General features: G+C 35.1%; 2 protein-coding genes across 2 annotated transcripts; both read left to right on the forward strand.

Moving 5' to 3' along the window:
- Nucleotides 1-5,005: 5,005 nt before the first annotated feature.
- Nucleotides 5,006-7,805, forward strand: LOC126621116 (berberine bridge enzyme-like 26). The gene is made up of 2 exons (XM_050289502.1): nucleotides 5,006-5,854; nucleotides 6,959-7,805. The coding sequence occupies exons 1-2, from the start codon at nucleotides 5,006-5,008 to the stop codon at nucleotides 7,706-7,708; spliced, it is 1,599 nt and encodes a 532-aa protein (XP_050145459.1). The 3' UTR covers nucleotides 7,709-7,805.
- An 8,633-nt stretch (nucleotides 7,806-16,438) lies between these two features.
- LOC126621109 (berberine bridge enzyme-like 8) lies at nucleotides 16,439-18,292 on the forward strand. Its single transcript, XM_050289494.1, has one exon. The coding sequence runs from the start codon at nucleotides 16,485-16,487 to the stop codon at nucleotides 18,153-18,155; it is 1,671 nt and encodes a 556-aa protein (XP_050145451.1). The 5' UTR covers nucleotides 16,439-16,484; the 3' UTR covers nucleotides 18,156-18,292.
- The last annotated feature ends 3,549 nt before the right edge of the window (nucleotides 18,293-21,841 follow it).

Here is a 21,841-nt window from a genome sequence, read left to right on the forward strand (position 1 = left end):
GCCATTAGTTTTTGCCTTTACCTAGTCAAAATTCCAAATACAAATATCTTGTCCACCATCCATGATTTTGATTATTCCGTTAAAAACTCCTTGGGTAATTTTCAAAGCTTCGTAACTCAATCGTTTCGTAACCAAATTTGATCCATAATATATCAAATTGAAGATAGGAACGTGTAGAACAAGATTATACCTATTTGGATACCCAATGGTTGCTAGAGATAGCATGAAAATAGCCTGAAAGGTGATTGGTCCGCGGAAAAAAACTGGAAAACTCGCCGGAAACTACGTAATCTTTAAACGTTCATAACTTCTTCAATACTCAACGAAATCGAGTGATTCAAAATGAAAATGATACTTCTTGATGAGACGAAGAGAATGATACCTTTCTCAAAGGCTAACTTGCCTTTTTTGGCCGGAAAACGGCTCAAAAGTGGCTAACTATTTTCGAGTTAGCCACTTTCAAGCTATTTTTCAGCCAAACCATGGCGAGTTGGCCATATAAAAAGATACTATTCTCTTCATATCGTCAATAAGTATGATTTTAGTTTTTGAATCACTCGATTTCGTTGAGTATTGAAAAAGTTATGAACGTTTAAAGTTTACCCAGTTTCCAACGAGTTTTCCAGTTTTCCCTCGGACCAGTCACATTTCAGGCTATGTTTCGGCCATCTACGGCAACCGTTGGGCTTCCAAATAGGTATAATCTTGTTCTACACTTTCCTATCTTCATTTGGATATATTATGGGTCGAATTTGGTTAAGAATCGATTGAGTTACGAAGCTTTGAAAATTGCTCAAAGAGTTTTTAACGGAATGACCAAAATCATGGATGGTGAATAATTTGAGGGACCATTTCTATTGATTTTCAATCTCAGAGACCATTTTGACTATTTAGCCATAATATTATGACCTCATATTAATACAATTTTGTGTATAAATCCTTGTATAGGTTGTGTGCCTATTAATTTTTCCACAAACTGGGCAATTTCAAAAATTTCAAATACTCCCCTCTAAACTTCTCGCTCCGTATATTCGTTGAGAGGCCAATAAAGTTGCTCCTCGCTTTGCATTCTTTGGATTGGCCTTGTCCTCAGAGAAAACTTGTTTTGAGGAACCTCCAGATGCCATTTTCGATGTTTCAAGTTTGAGTTTGTAAGAGGCTGTTCACATTTTCCCTACTTCTCTTGCTAGCTTGTATAAACCTCTTCTATCAATGAATTCCGATTTTCATCCAAAAAAAAGACCTCTTTCTACTTTTTTTTTTTTTTTGGTCTGAGTTCATTTGGTTTAGGGAATATTGTAATACTAGGTAGAACAGATTTTTAAATCAAATTTGTAAATCATATGATATGTCATTATAGAAAATAAACATGTTAATCAATACTTAAGTAATAATTCAATTATCAACAACTACATCATATGGTTTACAAAATTTAGTTTAAAATTTGGTCTCTCTAGTATTACTCTTGTACTAATTCACCCACTTAATTACTTTTACAGTTTTACCCACCAAACCATTAACATATAGGGCATTAATCTTTACCCATCATGATAAAATAATACAGCTCATGGCCACCAAATCCATATACCAACTCTTTACATTATTCATAGTTAAAGAGTTGAAGCGTGAAGAAATTGGTAGAAACGTACAATCTTCCTAAAAAGAAATCTAGGGAGAGTTAAACTTCATAGACAACATTAGCAAGTATATTAGTAAGTTGTTGGGTATAAGACGAGAAAATAAACAAAAAAGGCTAGGAATTAATTAAAGAGGTTTCATAACACCATCTTTAGATCAATCATTAAACTCATGTTCGGTGTCTCTTTTAACGCTTGATATACCAAAACGAGAGAATGAGAGAGAGAGAGAGAGAGAAAAGATGGCATTTTAGACCATCTTCAAAGGAAATGTCAAATTATGAGATAGACCTGGCAGTTTCTGACACAAAACGAAAACAACACGAAAATAACGGGTTTCAAGTCAACACGATAACGGTTATTATCGGGTGACCCGTTAAGAATATGTTAATAACGGATTCTTAACGGGTATACACGTGGGTAACCCATTTCAACCCATTAAGAAAAAAATTATTTTGATAATTTTAAAGTTTAATTACCAAAAGATTTATTATAAAGTACAATAGCCATATTAATATATACAATATATTCTATATTAAATATATAGTTTTGTATTATTATTCTATATAAGTTTAAAAAAAAAAGTTTTAGTCATTATTTATTTTTATTATGAGAGTTCCTTATCATCATTACTAGAATAAATTTTACTTAACATGTTGTTGTCCAAAATTAAAATAAACTAGTATATTTTTTGTATAGGCAAGAACTAAGAAGACATACATACAAGTATGAAATATGTGAATGAATATATAAACACTCGTGATTCATCATTATTCCTCCACTAGTAGATAATGGTTAAACTTACATTATCGTTTAGATTTTTAAAATCCTCCAAACCCTCATGAATAATGTTTTTTATTTGAGGGCAAAATTAATAAAAATTATTGTAGAAGTGTTAAAAATGTAAATAAAAAATAAAAAATACAATCACTCATAGTGACAAGCTTTACAAGTTTCATGAAGGGGTCAGCTTCAAAATCCAACATTATAATCCATAAACTTTAAATTTATATTTAACCGTTGATCGTCATTTACACTTTATTCTTCTTACTAAATTTCATTTTTAAATTTTTTTTTTTTTGAAAACATAATCATCTGGTGGATGTAAGAAGATGAACGTTCAGATCTTTGATATCACGTTTCGATATTTACGGTTAACTGAAATATAAGTCGATGTCATATAGTTTGTAGAAACTTTATAAACATCAATCAATATTTTCACTAACCATAAAACTCTGAATATAATATCAATGATCCAAACTATTTATCTTCCTGCATCCTCTAATAGATCATGTTTTCAAAAAACAAAATTTGATGAGAACAATGAAGCGTAAATGTAAACAACAATCAACGGTTAAATTTTGATATATGATTTATATGATTATAGTGGCAAATTTCGAAGTTAAGCTCTTCTTGAAAGTTGTAAAGCTTGTCATTACGAGCGTTTATATATTTTTTCTATATTTTTTACACTTCTACATTAATTAAAAAACTATTAAAGACTTTACTTAATTAGTTAAGCTATTAATTAATTTATACCCATTTTTTTCAGAAGCAATGGATGCTAGAGATTCAGATTCAGTAAACCTTAATGATGAGGAGTCCGTGGAGATTATAATGGGAACATAACGAGATCTTGGAAGCGACAGTTTAGACAATACAAATACGAGTCTTGCAAAGAAAAAGGCTAGAGCAATTAATTTAGGTAAGCAAAAATATACTTAAAAGAAAAATGCGTTTTTTTGTTTTGGATGTGATAATATGGTATGTATATACTTATTTAGTATTATGTCTTTCATTTGATTATTTATTGGTTTAAAATATATTTTCCTTAACGGGTAACGGGTCGGGTCATAGTACCTGTTAATATTATTGGGTCGGGTCATTTTACCCATTTATTTTAACAAGTATTACACAATACTACCCGTTAAGATATCAAGTATGACACGAAAATGATACGAACACGGAAAACACGACACAAATGTCAGGTCTATTATAAGAGTCAAATTACAATTGATGGCTGATGTGGCAATTTGAAGCCTTATGTTAAATTTTGTACTTCTCCAACCGAATTGTCAAATGTTATTTTATTATTTAAATAGAGCTTTAAATGATTGTAATTATTAAAAAAATGTTGAAACAAAATTTTTATTGAATGAAATGTTAGTAGAATAAGGGACCCACTATTAAAATGAATTAAAAATAGATTTGACATTGATGTCAAATTTGACATCGATGTCAAATTTGACATCGAATCACTAAAAGTCTTCAAATCCAGTCAGCAAATAACACTTTGGTTTGAGAGATTTTTGATGTTAAATATGCACAGTGGTATTCCATCTAGGATTTTGACATCTCCTTTGAAGATGCTCTTAGAAGTGTGTACATCTTATGTTTGTTTTTTTATGGTCATTTTATGAGTGATATTTGTCAGAAGTTTTTTGTGTTTGTGTTCATCATTTGTTAAATGATGGAAATTGTATTGATTGTGTCGAAAATGTATAAACATAACATGTCCAAACATTTTACTCTTAAAATTTTATCGACGACTGATCAAACTACATATATTGAAAGTTCGTCCTTGAATGAAGAATGAAAGTCGAAGATCTAAGTAAATAATATAGTTACCGGAATTAGTCTGACTCATATGTGTTTTGAACTACCACATAAACACTTCTAAATTTTCGACCAAATATAGTCAAAATCATTTTTAGCTGACGAAAGCAATCCCAAATAACACCATGACTCATTTTTGTGACATGAACATTGAATTGCTTCCAACAAATGCATGAAAGGCTTTACATGGAAATGGATGCCTATAGTAATTTATCACTCTATTTGGAAATAAAGAAAAGACTTACTAGCTGTATTTCTCATTTCAATGCACCAAAAACAAATTCATGACAGCTTCATGCCAGCAAGTGTATCACTACAGATCCATATATATTTTGATTCACATTGAAAAAAAATTAAATTACTTGTATCTCCTATTTTAAGATAATGGTTTATAAAAGGTCTTCCTTTATTGCGTAAACGTGTTTAAGTTTTGTCATTAAATATAGTATGAAAATGAGTTTGCAATTCTTAAAAATTGACAAAAATAAGACCTAGGGAATCATTGAACATTCATTTGTCAATTTTAATTAAACTAATAGTACCTACATGCAAGTGGTGGACTGTCTAAGGTAAGGCATTCCTTTTCAATTTGTAGAGTTTTGGTTCGTACTGTTCTCCTTCCCCTTAATGTAGTAAAATCGAAATTGTTGTAATAAAATAAAAAGAGGTTATTAAAATAAATAAATAACTCGTAGTGCCTATATATGTGAGCTCAAATCTCACACCAATTCATAAATGCAGAGCAAATAAATATGGAGATCTCGAATGTAAAAGTACTTCAACTACTACTCTTCATCCTTCTCAACTTGGTTTGTTCCACAACTTCAAACTCAAATTCCCAAAGATTTCTTCAATGCTTTTCCTCCAACATAAATTCTAACCCATCAAGCAAAATCATTCTCACCAAAAACTCTCCTGCTTACTTCTCAGTCTTGCAATCTTCTATACAGAATCTCCGATTCTTGAACAATTCAACACGAAAACCACTAGCTATCGTTACTCCTTTTCAGTACTCTCATGTTCAAGCAGCGGTAAAATGCTCCAAGAAAGAAGGCATACAAATAAGAAGCCGAAGCGGGGGCCATGACTACGAGGGTCTGTCTTATGTATCCAAAACTTCTTTCATCATCATCGATCTTTTCAATCTTCGTTCCATTGATATTGAAATAGAGAATGAGAGTGCTTGGGTCGAATCAGGTGCTACTCTGGGAGAGTTGTACTACGCAATTGCACAAAAGAGTAAAGTCTATGGATTTCCAGCAGGGACATATCCAACCATTGGTGTAGGGGGACATATTAGTGGAGGTGGACATGGTACCATGTTCAGAAAATATGGCCTTGCAGCTGACAATGTCCTTGATGCTAAGATTGTCGATGTCAATGGAAGAGTTCTTGACAGAAAATCCATGGGAGATGAGCTCTTTTGGGCTATTCGAGGAGGTGGAGGCTCAAGCTTTGGAGTCATTTTGGCATGGAAGCTTAGGTTGGTTCCTGTTCCTGCAACCCTAACAGTTTACTCAGAGGCAAGGACCATTGAACAAGGTGCAACCAAACTTATTTTTAAATGGCAAGCTATAGCAGACAGGATTCCTGAAGAGTACGTGAAAGTTCTAGGATGGGTACTAGTTTAACCTAGAGGGGGTGAATAGGTTCCAATTTAAAAATTCAATTCAATTTTCAATTTAATTTTCAGTTCTCAAATTAAATCCACATTCACATCACATATCAAACTATCATACTCATATGCAATTAAAACAATAAATAAAAAGTGCACACATGATGTAGGATTTAACGAGGCAAAACCCACCACTGGGAAAATCCTCGGGCTCCCAAGCCAGGACAAACACTAAGAGAAATAAGTACAGAAAGACTTACAAAACTCATCAACTAGACACGCATACTAGTAGGCAGTTTTGTCTCCGCGCTTTGCTACTAGATCTCTCTTCAGCCTTCGAGTTGAAGTGGCACGACACTAACGCGGCCGTCAATCACTGTCGCCTCGAACTTTGCAGGATACTAACGCGATCATGCAGAATGTTTATATGATGAAGTGTTTGGTTGAAAAATCAATCAATTATGAAAATCACAAGGCACATTTTCATAATTGACATTCAATAAAAAACCCAAATGAAATCAGCATGAAAATAATATTTTCTCTTTTAAAAACACATGATGTTGAAACCACAAGACAGCAGCAATATCAAAAATATTTTTCCTTATTCAAAACACCAAGCTGCTGCCTCAAAATATTTTATCAAAGAAACCAGGTTATATGCATATGCGGCTTGCTTTAAACAAATCCCTGACATCTCTTATATAATGCACGGCACCGCACCAAATAAATTGATAAGGACGGCAAACCATTTAGATAACTCCCATGCAATCAGATAAGTCTCACCAAGTGCAATCAGATTATTTTGAAAGCGTGTTTTAATAATTAATGTAGAAAGGATAAGTCATTCTAAAGAGATAAAACCCACAAAGGGTAAAAGTCCTATCCCAAATACAATACCATGTGATATAGATGTAGTTGGATGCATGCATGCAAACATACCTGAGTGGATGTCTCTGAAACGCTTGCCAGTTTTGTGATAGAGAGCCAAGAGACAAACTTAGACTAAAATAATTACAACGGAAAATATGTACGAGTCTAAGATTACAGACTCAGACGTTTTGTTTAGGAATAGCCAATTTTACCCTAACAGTACGTCCTGCGTTTGGTGTTCCAAGTCGCAAACGGAGCTGGTACAAATGACGGAAAAACTATTCAAGTCATATTCAATTTCGTGTTTCTCAAGTCTGTTGAGAAACTTCTCCCTTGGATGCAAGAAAATTTCCCAGAGTTGAGTTTAGACAAGAACAAATTCAATGAAATGAGTTGGATTGAGTCTGTCCTATATATTTCTGGCATCCCAAGAAACGAATCAGAAACTTTGCTTCACCGGACGCAACAATCTAAGGGATTCTTCAAAGCGAAATCAGACTATGTTACTGAACCAATTTCAGAAGCTGGCTTGGAAGGTTTATGGGAAAGACTGCTTCAGCTAGAGATATTCCAGTTGATACTGACACCTTTCGGAGGAATAATGAGCGAGGTTTCTGATTCAGAAATTCCTTTCCCACATAGAAAAGGAACTTTATTTGAAATCCAGTATTTGGTCAGTTGGGGTGATGATAAAGAAACTGAGAAACATATTGGCTCGATGAAAATGCTGTACGAGTACATGACACCATATGTTTCGAAGTCCCCGAGAGCTGCCTATTTGAACTATAGAGATCTTGACTTGGGGACGAACAAAAACGGTAACACTAGCTATGCACAAGCAAGCATTTGGGGTTTGAGGTATTTTAAGAATAACTTTAGGAGACTAGTACATGTGAAGACTTTAGTTGATCCTGAGAACTTCTTCAGGAATGAGCAAAGCATCCCGGTGTTACAATCTGGGGAGAAATAGAATGTCAACGACATGCTTGGTTCCTCATTTCATAATACTAATGAATAATGAATGATAAGTTCTAGCTTTACTTGTCCCGTTTTGTGATTGTATAGTTTGTTCCTAATCTATCGCCTCCTGAAGTTTGTACCTTTTTTTCTTATTTATTTTTTGTGAGTGATAAGTGTCAGGATTTTTGTGCTTGCAAGAATTGTAAATAGATATAGCATCTTCCTCCTTCCAATGTACACAAGCTATAGAGCTGATACTGGATAGCCAAGGCTAGCCTGCCTCAAACAATGAATACCACAGTACTTCTTCTAAAGCTTTAGACCATATGCCATTAAAGTTGAAGCAGTCAAAACATTAGGGCTCATTTAATCACCATTTCGTATTGCTTATTAATATCGCTTTTTGAGTCAGTGATGCAGAGAAAGTACATAGAAAAAATTAGGGATGAAGAGGAGTGTATGAATGATGGTGGGAGCGAGAGAAAGAAGAAATATACAAGCAAAGGCACAAAATTTGACGAGTAAAAAACAGAAACAAAAACTATTTCAAGCTGTAATTATTTTCAAGGTACAAGTGAAAACCAACAATAAAAATGTAATAGTTATCAAATTGGCCCTTAAGGTGGCAAACCTACTGGCTATATATTGTGAAATGAAATTTTATTTAAACCCACATAACTTCTTTTTACACCCAACTAACTCTCTACACTCATATTATTTTTAATTAAACTATCAATATCTCTTTAAACCTAAATTTACTACCTAAACTACCCTCACAAACCCAATCAATCTGTAAAATTATCTTTACATTCATTCAGAAAATAAAAAATAAAACTCAAAGCATACGTTCTCTCCTTTGAAGTTTTTACCTTCCTACATATCCATCGTATTTTCTTTCAATCTTCCGTCGATTTGCAAGAACACACCACTCTTAGCATCAAACACAAATTTATCAAAATTTAAAACCGTTGAACTGTCCAAGTGGACGATAACAAACAGAAACAATTTTTTTTTTTTTGAATAATCTATATTATCTACACTAAAAGGGAGGGGGTGGGCTTAGCCTCATAATGGGATAGTAATAATGTGGTTCAAATTTGTCTTTAATGAGAATCGAACCTAATACCTCTCATTTACCAGTGAAGAGAAATATCATTAGATCATAATATTAAGTGGCAAACAGAAAAAATCTTGGGGACTAGGTTTTGAATCTTTTGAAGCCAAAACTGAATTCCGACTAGTTAGATAAGAGGAACAACACGCCATTATCAAATCAAATTTATATGAACCCGGAATGGTGGATTAATCATGCCAAAATTTCGAACAAGAGCCAGGCAAGTTTCGGAAGTGAGAAGAATAATAGACAAAAATAGGAAGCCAGTACTAAAATGGTTCAAATGAATGAAGTTTTGATCCCCCATTGCTACTATGAAACAGAGCTAGGATTTTAAAGTTCGGAGATTAAAGAGCAACACAACTGACCAAATCACAATATATAAAAGGTTCAAAAACTGAATCTATTGTTGGAAGGTTAACCCAAATTTCAGTTACAAGAAAGAGTCATAAATCAGGGATAAGAAAGGATAGAAGTTCTAGAGTTGTGATGTTTGGAATTTCTAGAGTTAATCATGATTTCTCTAAATGTTTCAATGTTCAAAGAACCTTATAATTACCTAAATAAATGATGATGTATTGTAGTGGCTATAAAAGCCATGTAGTATAATGAGTTTTGTGTGAGAAAAAGAAATCAGAAATTAGAAGTCTTTTCAAGTTTTAAAAACCTCTCCGCTCTCCTATATTTCTCTATCCCTCTTCCTCCTACAAATTGGTACCAGAGCCAGATTGAAATTTTGTCAATATGGCGAATGCAAATGCAAATGGTCACAACTTGGCTTCACTAATTTCTCGATTTGGTGGTGATAATTACGACTACTGGAGCAACAATATGAAGGTGTTGTTGAAGGCTTTGGAGCTATGGAATATTGTTGAAGCAGGCTACGAAGAGACAGATAACGAAGCTGCGTTAACTCAAGCACAGATGAATACTTTGAGGGAAAATCGAAAGAAGGACAGCAAGGCACTCTTCCACATCTATCAAACCATTGAGATGCAAGTATATGAAAGAGTTGCGAAAGCCGAGAATGCAAAGCAAGCATGGGATATGATCGAGAATGCCTACAGAGGTAAGGAGAAGGTAAAGAAGGTTCGTCTGCAATCTTTAAGGAAAGAATTTGAAAAGTTGGAGATGAAAGAAGATGAGACAATCAAAGACTACTTTATCAGAGTTACCTCAGTCGTTAATCAAATGGCTTCAAATGGGGAGATTCTCGAAGATGCAAGAATTGTTGAGAAAATTCTCCGTAGCTTACCGGCGAAATTCGATTATGTTGTGGCTACCATCGAAGAGTCAAATGATATTTCAACTTTTTCTATGGAAGAGGTACAAGGAAAATTGGAGGCACATGAGATCAAAATTAATTTGAGGAATCCTCCTGCTACTCAATCGGATCAAGCACTCAAGTCTCAAGTTGCAACTACGGGAGGCAATGGCAATCAAGCTTCGAGCCCTAATCAAAGCTTCGGACGTGGAAGAGGTGGAAGAGGCGGACGAGGTAGAGGAAGATATTTGAATGGCAGAGGCACTAATTCTTATGGCAATGAACGAGGCTCATCAAACAACTCCAATAATGAAGGTGAAAGAAATTTCAATTCGTACCGAGGAAGAGGACGTGTTTTTCAAAGAGGAAGAGGACGTGGCACTCCAGAATGCTACTACTGCAACAAACCTGGGCACAAGATCAGAGAATGTCGGTTCAAAAAGGCAGATGATGAAAAACAATATGGAGCAGGCTATATGCATCAAACCAACTCTGGAGATGGTGATTATAAAGAAACTTTATTGCTTGCATGTCATGGAGATCAAATGAATGATGTGTGATATTTAGATAGTGGAGCTAGCAAGCATATGACAGGTAACAAAAACCTTTTTTCTGCCCTCTATAAGTTTGATCGTGGTCAAGTGAGAATTGGTGATGATAGAGCTTATAAAATTGAGGGAATTGGTGAGGTGTCTTTCAAAACAAAATCTGGAACAATTGAGAAGGTTTCTGAAGTATATTATGTTCCTGGTTTGAAAAGTAATTTATTGAGTATGGGCCATCTGTTGAGGAAGGGTTATGATATTCGCCTCCATGGTGATTTTTGTGTTCTAAAAAAGGAGGATAAATTTGTTGCCAAGGTTGGACTTGCTGCAAATAACTTGTTTCCTTTGAAGCTTCAGACAACAAAACTATCTTGATTTGTGAGTGCTAAAAAAGAAGTCTCTAAGTTATGGCATGATAGATATGGCCATTTAAATTATGGAAGTTTGAAGTTGATGTCAAACAAAAGAATGGTACATGGGCTGCCTCAAATTGATCCAGTGGATGGCGTTTGTGAAGATTGTCAATTTGGTAAGCAACATAGAAGTTCATTTCCTCCAGAGTCCTCCTGGCGAGCAAAGAAGTCGTTGGAGCTTATTCATTCTGACTTGTGTGGTCCACTGCCAGTAGCATCTTTTAGAGGTAATCTATATTTCATTACATTTATTGATGATTTCTCAAGAAAAGTTTGGGTCTACTTCCTCAAAGAAAAATTTGAAGCATTTCAAGCCTTTAAAGATTTCAAGGCCGAAGTTGAAAAGTTTGTAGGCTTTCAAATCAAAAGTTTGAGGACAGATCATGGTGGAGAGTATCTCTCAAATGAATTTCAAAAATATTGCAAAGATCATGGAATAAAGCACCAGTTGACAGCCCGATATACACCGCAACAAAATGGCGTGAGCGAAAGAAAGAACCGGACAATCATGGAGATGGTGAGATGCATGCTCAAGAAGAAAAGATTGCAACAAGAACTTTGGGTAGAAGCTGTTTCCTGTGCTGCATATTTAATCAATAGATCACCAACAAAGAGTTTGAAGGATTGCACACCTCATGAAGCATGGTATGGAGTGAAGCCGAGAGTGCAACATTTGAAGATTTTCGGTTGTGTTGCCTATTCCCATGTTCCAAATGAGTTGAGAAACAAGCTCGACAATAAGTCAGAAAAGTGCATTTTCATTGGATATAGTGAAAGGAGCAAGGCCTACAAGCTGTACAATCCGAAGACCAAAAAGTTTTTGATCAGCCGTGATGTCCACTTTGATGAAAATGTTTTCTTTGAAGATGAAAATGGTCCAGCAAAGCTACCTATTATGCAAGAAGAAGATGATACTTATCAATCAGAAATTGCTCCTCAATCTCCAAGAGCTACATCAAGTGATGACGACTCACCTCCAAGAAAGTTTAGAAGTATACAAGATCTTTATGACTCCTCAGAGCAAGTAGATTTGGAGGATAATACTATATTCTTTGCCTTCTTTGCTGGAGAGGATCCAATTTCATTTAATGAAGCATGTGAGGAAGAAAAATGGAAGCAAGCCATGGATGAAGAAATAAAGGCTATTAAGAAGAATGGGACTTGGGAGCTCACAAATCTGCCAACACACAAGAATCCTATTGGTGTTAAATGGGTATATAAGACAAAGAAAAATGCAAATGGGTCCATTAACAAGTACAAGGCGAGACTCGTTGCAAAAGGTTATAAGCAAAAGGAAGGTGAAGATTATACTTAAATTTTTGCTCCTGTTTCTAGACTTGATACTATTCGATTGATCAGCTCTTTTGCTGCACAAAACAATTGGGAAATTTTTCAAATGGATGTAAAGTCTGCGTTCTTGAATGGTATCCTTCAAGAAGAAGTTTATTTGGAGCAACCACATGGATATGTGAAGAAATGAGAGGAAAATAAAGTTTACAAGCTTAAGAAGGCGTTATATGGGCTCAAGCAATCACCACGTGCATGATACAGCCGTATTAATTCATACTTCGAGAAGCATGGTTTTCAGAAGTGTCCGTATGAACATACCCTCTATGTCAAAAGCACCTCACAAGGAAGTTTCATGGTTGTAAGTCTTTATGTGGATGATCTTATCTTTACCGAAAATGATTTGGAGTTATTGAATGGTTTTAAGCTCTCTATGATGGAAGAATTTGAGATGACAGATTTGGGCAAGCTACATCACTTTCTTGGTATTGAAGTTTCTCAATCTAAGAAAGACATTTTCATTTCTCAAGAGAGTTATGCAAAAGAAGTTTTGAAGAAATTTGGGATGGAGAATGCAAACCCAGTAGTGACACCATGCATTACAGGCCTAAAGCTAAGCAAAGATGGTGAAGGGAGACCTATTGATTCCACCAAGTTTCGCAATTTGGTGGGTAATTTGATGTACTTAACGGCCACAAGACCAGACATCATGTATGCAGTAAGTCTGGTGAGAAGGTTTATGGAAAAGCCACATTCAAATCATTGGGAAGCTGCAAAGAGAATTTTGAGATACATCAAAGGAACCTTTGATTATGGCATTTTTTATGAAGCAAATGTTCCTGTGAAACTTATTGGCTATACTGACAGTGATTTAGCTGGAAGTATTGATGATTGCAAAAGCACTTCAGGATATGTCTTTAGTCTGGGAAGTGGCGTGATTTCATGGAGTTCGAGGAAGCAACCGATTGTTGCCCTCTCTACAACGGAAGTGGAGTACATAGCTGCCTCTTTTGCAGGATGTCATACAGTTTGGCTACTTGGCATTTTGGAGAGTCTGATGCATAAACAAAAGGGTCCAACCACTTTGTTCTGTGACAATAGCTCAACAATTTCAGTCTCAAAAGATCCTGTTCTACATGGGAGAACAAAGCACATCCGCATCCGCTTTCATTTCCTAAGGGAGCTTGTTAGTGAGGGAATTATATAGCTAAAGTATTGCAAAACAGATGAACAGATGGCAGACGTGTTCACAAAACCGCTTGGTGGACAAGTGTTCAAGCGAGATGTTACAAGATTAGGAATCAAAAGCAAATTTGGTTTAAGGGAGGCAATGTTGGAAGGTTAACCCAAATTTCAGTTACAAGAAAGAGTCATAAATCAGGGATAAGAAAGGATAGAAGTTCTAGAGTTGTGATGTTTGGAATTTCTAGAGTTAATCATGATTTCTCTAAATGTTTCAATGTTCAAAGAACCTTATAATTACCTAAATAAATGATGATGTATTGTAGTGGTTATAAAAGCCATGTAGTGTAATGAGTTTTGTGTGAGAAAAAGAAATCAGGAATTAGAAGTCTTTTCAAGTTTTAAAAACCTCTCCGCTCTCCTACATTTCTCTATCCCTCTTCCTCCTACATCTATCACATTCCCACTCTGAACATAATCCTCAATTAGGATTCTTTTACCTAGAATACTTTCCAGCTGTTTGTATAAATCCTTGTATTCGCTGTACAAAGATATATCAATAAAATCACCAATTCTACAATTTCAGACATAACCAAAAAATATTATTAGAACTCCAACGAAAGCATATAAACTTTGCCTGTCAAGTTGAACCAAGAGAGACATGAATGCGAGCACCAAGAAAAAGGAAACATTTTACCGATGATTGTCTAGTCTTCCACTTTTACTTTGTCTAGATTCTAATGAGTTTATGCCTTCAAATCTTACAAACGGAGTTAATGTAGAATTAATTGAAAAACAAAACTTGCACAAACCAAAAATAGCTTATTTTATCTTAGAGCATCCTAGGATTTTAGGCAAAATAGAACATAAGAGAAAGATTGTGCGATAGTAATATAAGATGTGGGTTTATTGATAAATTTTAGTTTCATAGTTAATTTTAACTTGTACTTTATAGTAATTATGCAATAAAGTAAAAAGAAAGCTTCACATTTAAAATTTAAATTTAGTGTAAAAAGAGGTTAGGTTCTTATTGCGCAATCAGCTCTTATGTTAGTGTTGGATTAAAGATAAGACCTGACCCGCCCATAAGAGCAACTCCACTGCATCGAATTGACTTAGCAATTGGGTGATTCAGTCTTTCAAACCCAAGAAGCAGCTCCAACCCATCCAAATCAGTTGGGAGATTTAGTAGGCCCAACACCCCCTGACTGAGTGATCGGGCCATTCTCGCCCACCTGTACACTTGAGGTAATATGATGTCATGCTCACGTCACCCACGTTCTTCGAGTCAGCCGATCAAACAGCAACCAAGACACTGCCGCCTCCTTCGAGCGGAAGGTCTTGAGATCCAGATCCGTCAGCTTCGGAAGTACAAAGCCGAGTTGCAGAGAGAATAGTGAGGGGAAGAGGCAGGAGAGAGAGAGGAAGAGAGAGAGAGAGACAGAGAGTGTGTGTTGGTGACGATGGGATCGATGGTGTTAGTGGTGGAATTGGGATCGGAAGGGCTGAGGCGGGAATCGGGATGGAGAGATTTATCGATGTGGTGTTTTTAAAAATAAAATAATTTTTATTTTTTAATAATTGGATGGCTGGAGCTGTTTTTAATAATAAACTAGTATTTATTTTTTATTTATGTTTAAAAAATAATTTTTTAATAATAATTCCTCGAACAATTCATTTTATAAGAAAGAGTAAATTGTAGCAATAATCTCTTAACTTTAATCAAATTGGAGCAATGATACCTCAACTAAAAATTCATTACCATTAGTCCCTCAACTTATCAAAATGTGTAACTATAGTAATTTTCATTAATTTCGTCAAAATTTTGTCAAAATAAGTTATGTTGGAATAACCATTCATATAATTAGGATCCCTCAACTCATTAAAGTGTGCAATTATGGTCATTTTCTTCAACTACGTCAAAAATTTTGTCAAAACGAGTTATGTTGGAATAACCATTGTTACAATTGAGTTAAAGTTAAATGATCATTTTTTCAGTTGAATTAAAGTTGAGGGATCAATGGTAATTAATTTTTAATTGAGAGATCATAGCTGCACGTTTTGATGAGTTGAGAGACTAATGGTAAAGAATTTTTAGTTGAGGGACCAATGCTCAAATTGAATTAAAGTTAAGAAACCATAACTACAATTTACTCTATAGAAAAAAAAATGCACTCAGACAACTACTATTTACTAATTTGCTCAATTGACAGGGCAATTCTCGCCTAGTGAGGTGGACTTGCTCTTAGTCCTCTGAGATCGGTCAAGTAGTACTTAATCGATTCATATCTGATGGGACTGGTCAAGTTTGAGGGTGACTGGTGAAACCTCTCCATGCCGATCAGCAACGGCGTAGGCACAAATGACCCAACTTCGTCAAATACTTGTGTTTTCGTGCATGGGGCTGCTTTGTGTGGTTTGGCTGATTGCCATCTTTGCAGTTGGTTGCTTGTGTGTTCATGATAGTCAATTGATTTCAAGGATCTGTTAAAGGGGTTTTTTTTGTTTTTTTTTTGTTTTTTTCATATACAATTACAAACAAATATTCTTAATTATTTTATTTGATGCTGGTGTATATTTTCGGGTTTAGAATCCAGCATCAGCCTGACTTTGAGGATAGAGGATTGAGATTGCTGACTCATAGAGTCATAAACAAAACATTGATTTGCTGCTTATTAGCTGTCCAAACAATAATGCAAGGACTTCTCTCGTCTAAATTGAAAGTGGTTATATTTACACAATTATTTTTACTTCTCAGTGTGTCTCCTGATGATATGGTTGGTATGATTATTTAATTTTTTGTGTCCCCTATTTTGAAGTATTAGAAGACTTAAAATTGTTTAGATTAATGCATATTTGAAAGGCCACTTGTTACTTGTTTAATACTAAAAAACAAAATTAGAGAAAACACATCAAATCTGAACCTTGACTGTGTCTTCAATGGACATCTAACTACCTAAGTGAGCTAAGAGGATGCAAAAATGGCGATCTTATTCTTACCCATGAAACTACTCCCACTACTTTTCTTACCTTTCAATTCAGTTATGTCCACAACTCTAAGTTCATCAGCTACAGAAAGCTTTCTTCAATGCTTTACCTCCCACATACAGTACCATTTCAACTCAAGTGATGATATCAGCAAAATCATCATCACAAAAAACAACTCAAATTATTCGTCAGTCTTGCAATCTTCTATACACAACCTCAGATTCTGGAACACTTCAACTCCGAAACCAGAAGCTATCATCGCTCCTTTTCACTACTCTCATGTTCAAGCAGCTGTAATCTGCTCCAAGAAAGAGGGCATACTTATTAAAACACGCAGCGGTGGCCATGACTACGAGGGGGTATCTTATGTATCCGGAACTCCTTTCATAATCATTGATCTTTTCAATCTTCGGTCTGTCGATGTTGACATAGAGAATGAGAGTGCCTGGGTCGAGGCAGGTGCTACTGTCGGAGAGCTGTCTTACGCAATTGCGCAAAAGAGTAAACTCTATGGCTTTCCGGCAGGAATTTGTCACACAGTTGGTGTTGGGGGGCATATTAGTGGAGGTGGACATGGTACATTGTTCAGGAAATTTGGTCTAGCAGCTGACAATGTCCTTGACGCTATGATTGTCGACGTTAATGGCAATGTTCTGAACCGAAAATCCATGGGAGAAGAACTCTTTTGGGCTATTCGAGGAGGGGGAGGCTCAAGCTTTGGAGTCATTGTGGCATGGAAACTTAGACTGGTACCTGTTCCTACATCTGTAACTGTTTATAGGGAATCGAAGACCATAGAAGAAGGTGCAACCGAACTTCTTTCGAAATGGCAAGCTATAGCAGATACGATTCCTGAAGAGTACTTCTTGCGTTTGGTTCTACTTGCGAATCAGGATGGTACAAATGGCGGAAAAGTTATTACAGTTTTATTTGATTGCTTGTTTCTCGAGACTGTTGAGAAACTTCTCCCTTGGATGCAAGAAAATTTTCCAGAGTTAAGTTTAGACCAGACCAAGTTCACCGAAATGAGTTGGATTGATTCTGTTCTGTACTTTTCTGGCATCCCAAGAAACGAATCGGAACTTCTGCTTCAGCGGAGGACTGAAGATTCTAATAGATTCTTCAAAGCAAAATCAGACTATGTGACTGATCCAATTTCAGAAGCCGGCTTGGAGCATTTATGGAAAATACTACTTGAAGAAGAGAGATCTGTATTGATACTGACACCTTTTGGCGGAAAAATGAGTGAGATTTCTGATTCTGAAACTCCTTTCCCACATAGAAAAGGAACTTTGTTTGAAATCCAGTATATGATATTTTGGAATGATGACAAAGAAACTGAGAAGCATATTGGTTGGATGAGAAGGCTGTATGAGTACATGACACCGCACGTTTCGAAGTCCCCGAGAGCTGCCTACTTGAATTATAGGGATCTTGACTTGGGGAGGAACATTGATGATGGCAGTACAGGCTATGAAGAAGCAAGCATTTGGGGTCTCAAGTATTTCAAGGGTAACTTTATGAGACTTGTTAATGTGAAGACAGTGGTCGATCCTGATAACTTCTTCTGGGATGAACAAAGTATTCCTGTGTTACCATTGAGTGAAAAACTCAAGTGTCAACAACAACTAGGCGGATTTGCTGCAACTGTAGAAATTCAATAGCAAAATGCTGGTGATGTTATTTGAATTAATTTGAAGATTTTATTTTCTTGTTTGATTATTAAAAACTTTCTGTTCAGTTTATACAGTTTCTGAAACACTGAGAGATTACTCGAGAAGAAATGCTTGAAACGAAAACAGTGATCCGGAATCTCATAGAGTTAATGATAGATTGCAGCACCAGAAAGTGGGGTACTTCCATTCCTAATGACTTATTCTTGGTGTTCGAAGACTATTATTTTCCTAGTGTATATTCCGTCCTTTTGGCATATTTCTTTTAGATAGATAACAAAATAGGATTCAGATGGATGACTTAGATAGTCACATGCAAGCTTTAGTTTTCTATTTTCTGTGACGATGCCCTTAATATAAATTTCATTCGGCAATTTTAAAATAAGTTCTGAGGAAACTTTAATTTGTATAGAACCTGGTTTGTAGTTTGCTACGTATTCCCTTACGTATACGTCAATCATTGCTTTTGTCTTAACTATACATTCAATGGCTGCAAAGCTCTTTCAGTTCACAGTACATATACAAGTAAGCTCAGAGCTCATGCATTTCATGTGTACAGAGAAAATAAATATGGTAATCTTACACATGAAACAAGTAATTGTTAGCCTTCTGATGTTATACAATTAAAACACAAACGAATGATTAACTGACCTGATTCCAACAGCGGCCATGGAAATCGAACACAAAAGTAGTAGGGCACGGCAACACCAGGATCTTCTTTAAACTCCTAGCCTGATACAACTACTCTATGGGAAGCATTATGTTGTGTGTTCTAGGGCTTAGAGGGACCGGTGTTTTATATAGGCTAAAAGCTAGGGTTTCCATCCATAAAGGAAACCTAAACTTTACTTTCTTAGCCTCCAAGTCAAGTATCATAATCATATTCAATTAAGGATTCCATCAATCCTATTTCCAATATAAGACACCTTATATAGGATTGATATCTTTAAGAGATCAAATCACAATTAACATTATTTTCCAATATTACATTCCTATTACATGTAGTAGACCACTTAAAGGTTGATTTATATTGGATAAATCCAACATTCTCCCACTTGATCTACAAAATGTAATATTCATGTTTATACTTGAGATTGGAGACTAATGTCTCTTTAGTGGCCATGTAACAGTGATTACATCTCATCCTTAATGCAGCTTCTGTCAAATGCATTTCTTAACATGGAACTAACAAGGTTGTAGGGTTGACACAACCCAGAACCTTCATAATCACACATGCTAAGATCCTCATTCACATGAAACACAAATTATGATCAAGAGATGAAACTTTAAATTAAACTTTAAATTAACCAAAATGTCTTACTTTATATCATCTTAGGTCCACCTTATTGTAACTCACAAGTTACACTTTATGCTTCTTCGAAGCCTTAAATCTGTCAATGCAAATATCCTTCATCTAATGAAACCACCATAACCTGCAGGTGTGAATACATCTTCCAAAACAATCACGCATCACTTTCATTAGATCAATAATATACAAACGATGTTTGTAGCCAACGGACACAACTGAAAATACCAAATAGGCATATGTCCAAGTAAAATATCCCAAAAACTTCACAAAACAAATTAATTCAACACTTGTGAGCAAGATGAATTAATATGTTTTTGACACTGATCTATGCACCATACCAGTTACTTTCATAGTGATTTCCAACATCTGTGGGCCAGATGGAAATCATCACAACTGAGGTAGTGCACAAACCATGTCATGCCATTTAATATGCAATTTCATAACAACTTGATATCTGATATATATTTCATCAAATAATTGACTAGCACACAAAAAATGTGACTTAATGAATCCAACTGGAGATTAAATTGAATACATGGATTCTATACATACTTTATAGGTCATCTGCAAATGTAAGGCATTACTAACACGAAACTCAAACTCCCACTGATCTGCAAAATCGTTACTTAATTTGCAAATCAATACTTAAATCATACTTTTGAAAATATGCTTTTGGGAATAGTCTTACTTAGTCAATGAAAGCATATGACCTCAATGAAAGGTACAACTAACCATGAAAGCATTCACTGCTATTTACACAAAAGACGTGCATCCAACAACCATCTTATATGTATTAATAAGTCCACATTTATGCTAAGTCCTTATGAACCCCAAAATAACACTTTGATAAATTCATGCAAAACCACTTAATGCTCAAAAACTCCCACTAAGTTTTCAGAGTTTATACTTGCAAATAAGTTAATGAGTGTGAAGACCAATTTTCGTTCACTAATTCTCCCACTTGGGCAAACACTCATTAATATATTCTTTCAAAGATGTTCCTAAAGAAAATTTCTTTATATATTAGACATAATAAAATAGACATCACAACCAACATAAAGTTGTCAAACAGAATTTTCAGCAATGAGTTACACTTACTTTAGAATTAATCATAATTAATTTATACGCTTGATTGCTACCAAATTTATACTGATCAAAATAGACATACTAATCTTCATAAAATAAAAATATACAGCCGTTTTGGATCAAAATAGTAGTCTAAAGTCATGTCTCAAAAAGACCAACACAATCTGCCAGTAACTGTCTATACGAGCATGGATTACTAGTGAATTCACCATAATTAAAATACATGGCAGAAAATTACGAAAATTTGCAGACACATATTAGACTTCTATATGTTGAACATACCCAAAATTCGGGTCATTTGGTGACCATTAGACGTGTCATTCACCCGATTTAAATCAAGACATGCAATCTGCCAGAAACAATTATGTGCATCTATCATGAATTTATGCATCCATAACAAATTCAATTTCGATGTCCAAAGGAAACTTTAGTAGTCAAATTTCATCCTCTAAACCGACATCATAATTCAAATTGAAAAGATTTACAAGCATATGACTTAAACAATGCGTACCTTAGCAATCCTTGATTAACCTTCATGGGTCCAATATTTTGCATCAACAAGTCTCATGAAGAGATACAAAATACATCATGATGCAACTGATTTCCATGCCTTCAAACCACAACCTTTTATGGGGCTCATTGTGGAAATATTTGTCACTAATGGCATGGAGCTTTATCCCAATAAACTTCATGAAACTAAATTAATTTACACCTGTAGACAAGAAAATTAACTAGTTTCTAGTACTAGATTTTATGTCACAAAAGTTCCTTCATGAAAAACTTCAACACCTATAGGCAAGATGAAGGTTTTCACAACTTCTGTGAAATAAAACCCATACTATGCCATCTTAATTAAACTAAAAGAAGTAATCCACACCTGTAGGCAAGAAGATTATCCCTTTTATTCTAATTAAGATGCAAAGTTGACCGAAGTAACTCAAAAACATAATCTCATCGTCAACTAAGCCGTTGCGTCTTGCTTAGTTGAAAAGGCATTGATCAACTCTGCCCTAAAACAATACAAGAAGTCACATGGATTAATTAACTGTAAGTGACAAAATAATGATAACCTGATTTGAGCTTCGAGTCTTGCCAACAAATGGCACTAATTCCTTCATGACTCCCTTTGACATCAAATTAATCTAAAAAAAAAACGTTACAGCATACTTGAAAGAGATTAATCACATATAGAATAAGTTTTATTCCACCACAAGAGTGTCAAAACTTATCATTATGGAGTCAATTACTCAATAGAAATACTTTATGTAATGGGAAAGAACAA

The sequence above is a fragment of the Malus sylvestris genome, chromosome 5 (assembly GCF_916048215.2).
Source record: "Malus sylvestris chromosome 5, drMalSylv7.2, whole genome shotgun sequence".
Classification (NCBI taxonomy): domain Eukaryota; kingdom Viridiplantae; phylum Streptophyta; class Magnoliopsida; order Rosales; family Rosaceae; genus Malus; species Malus sylvestris.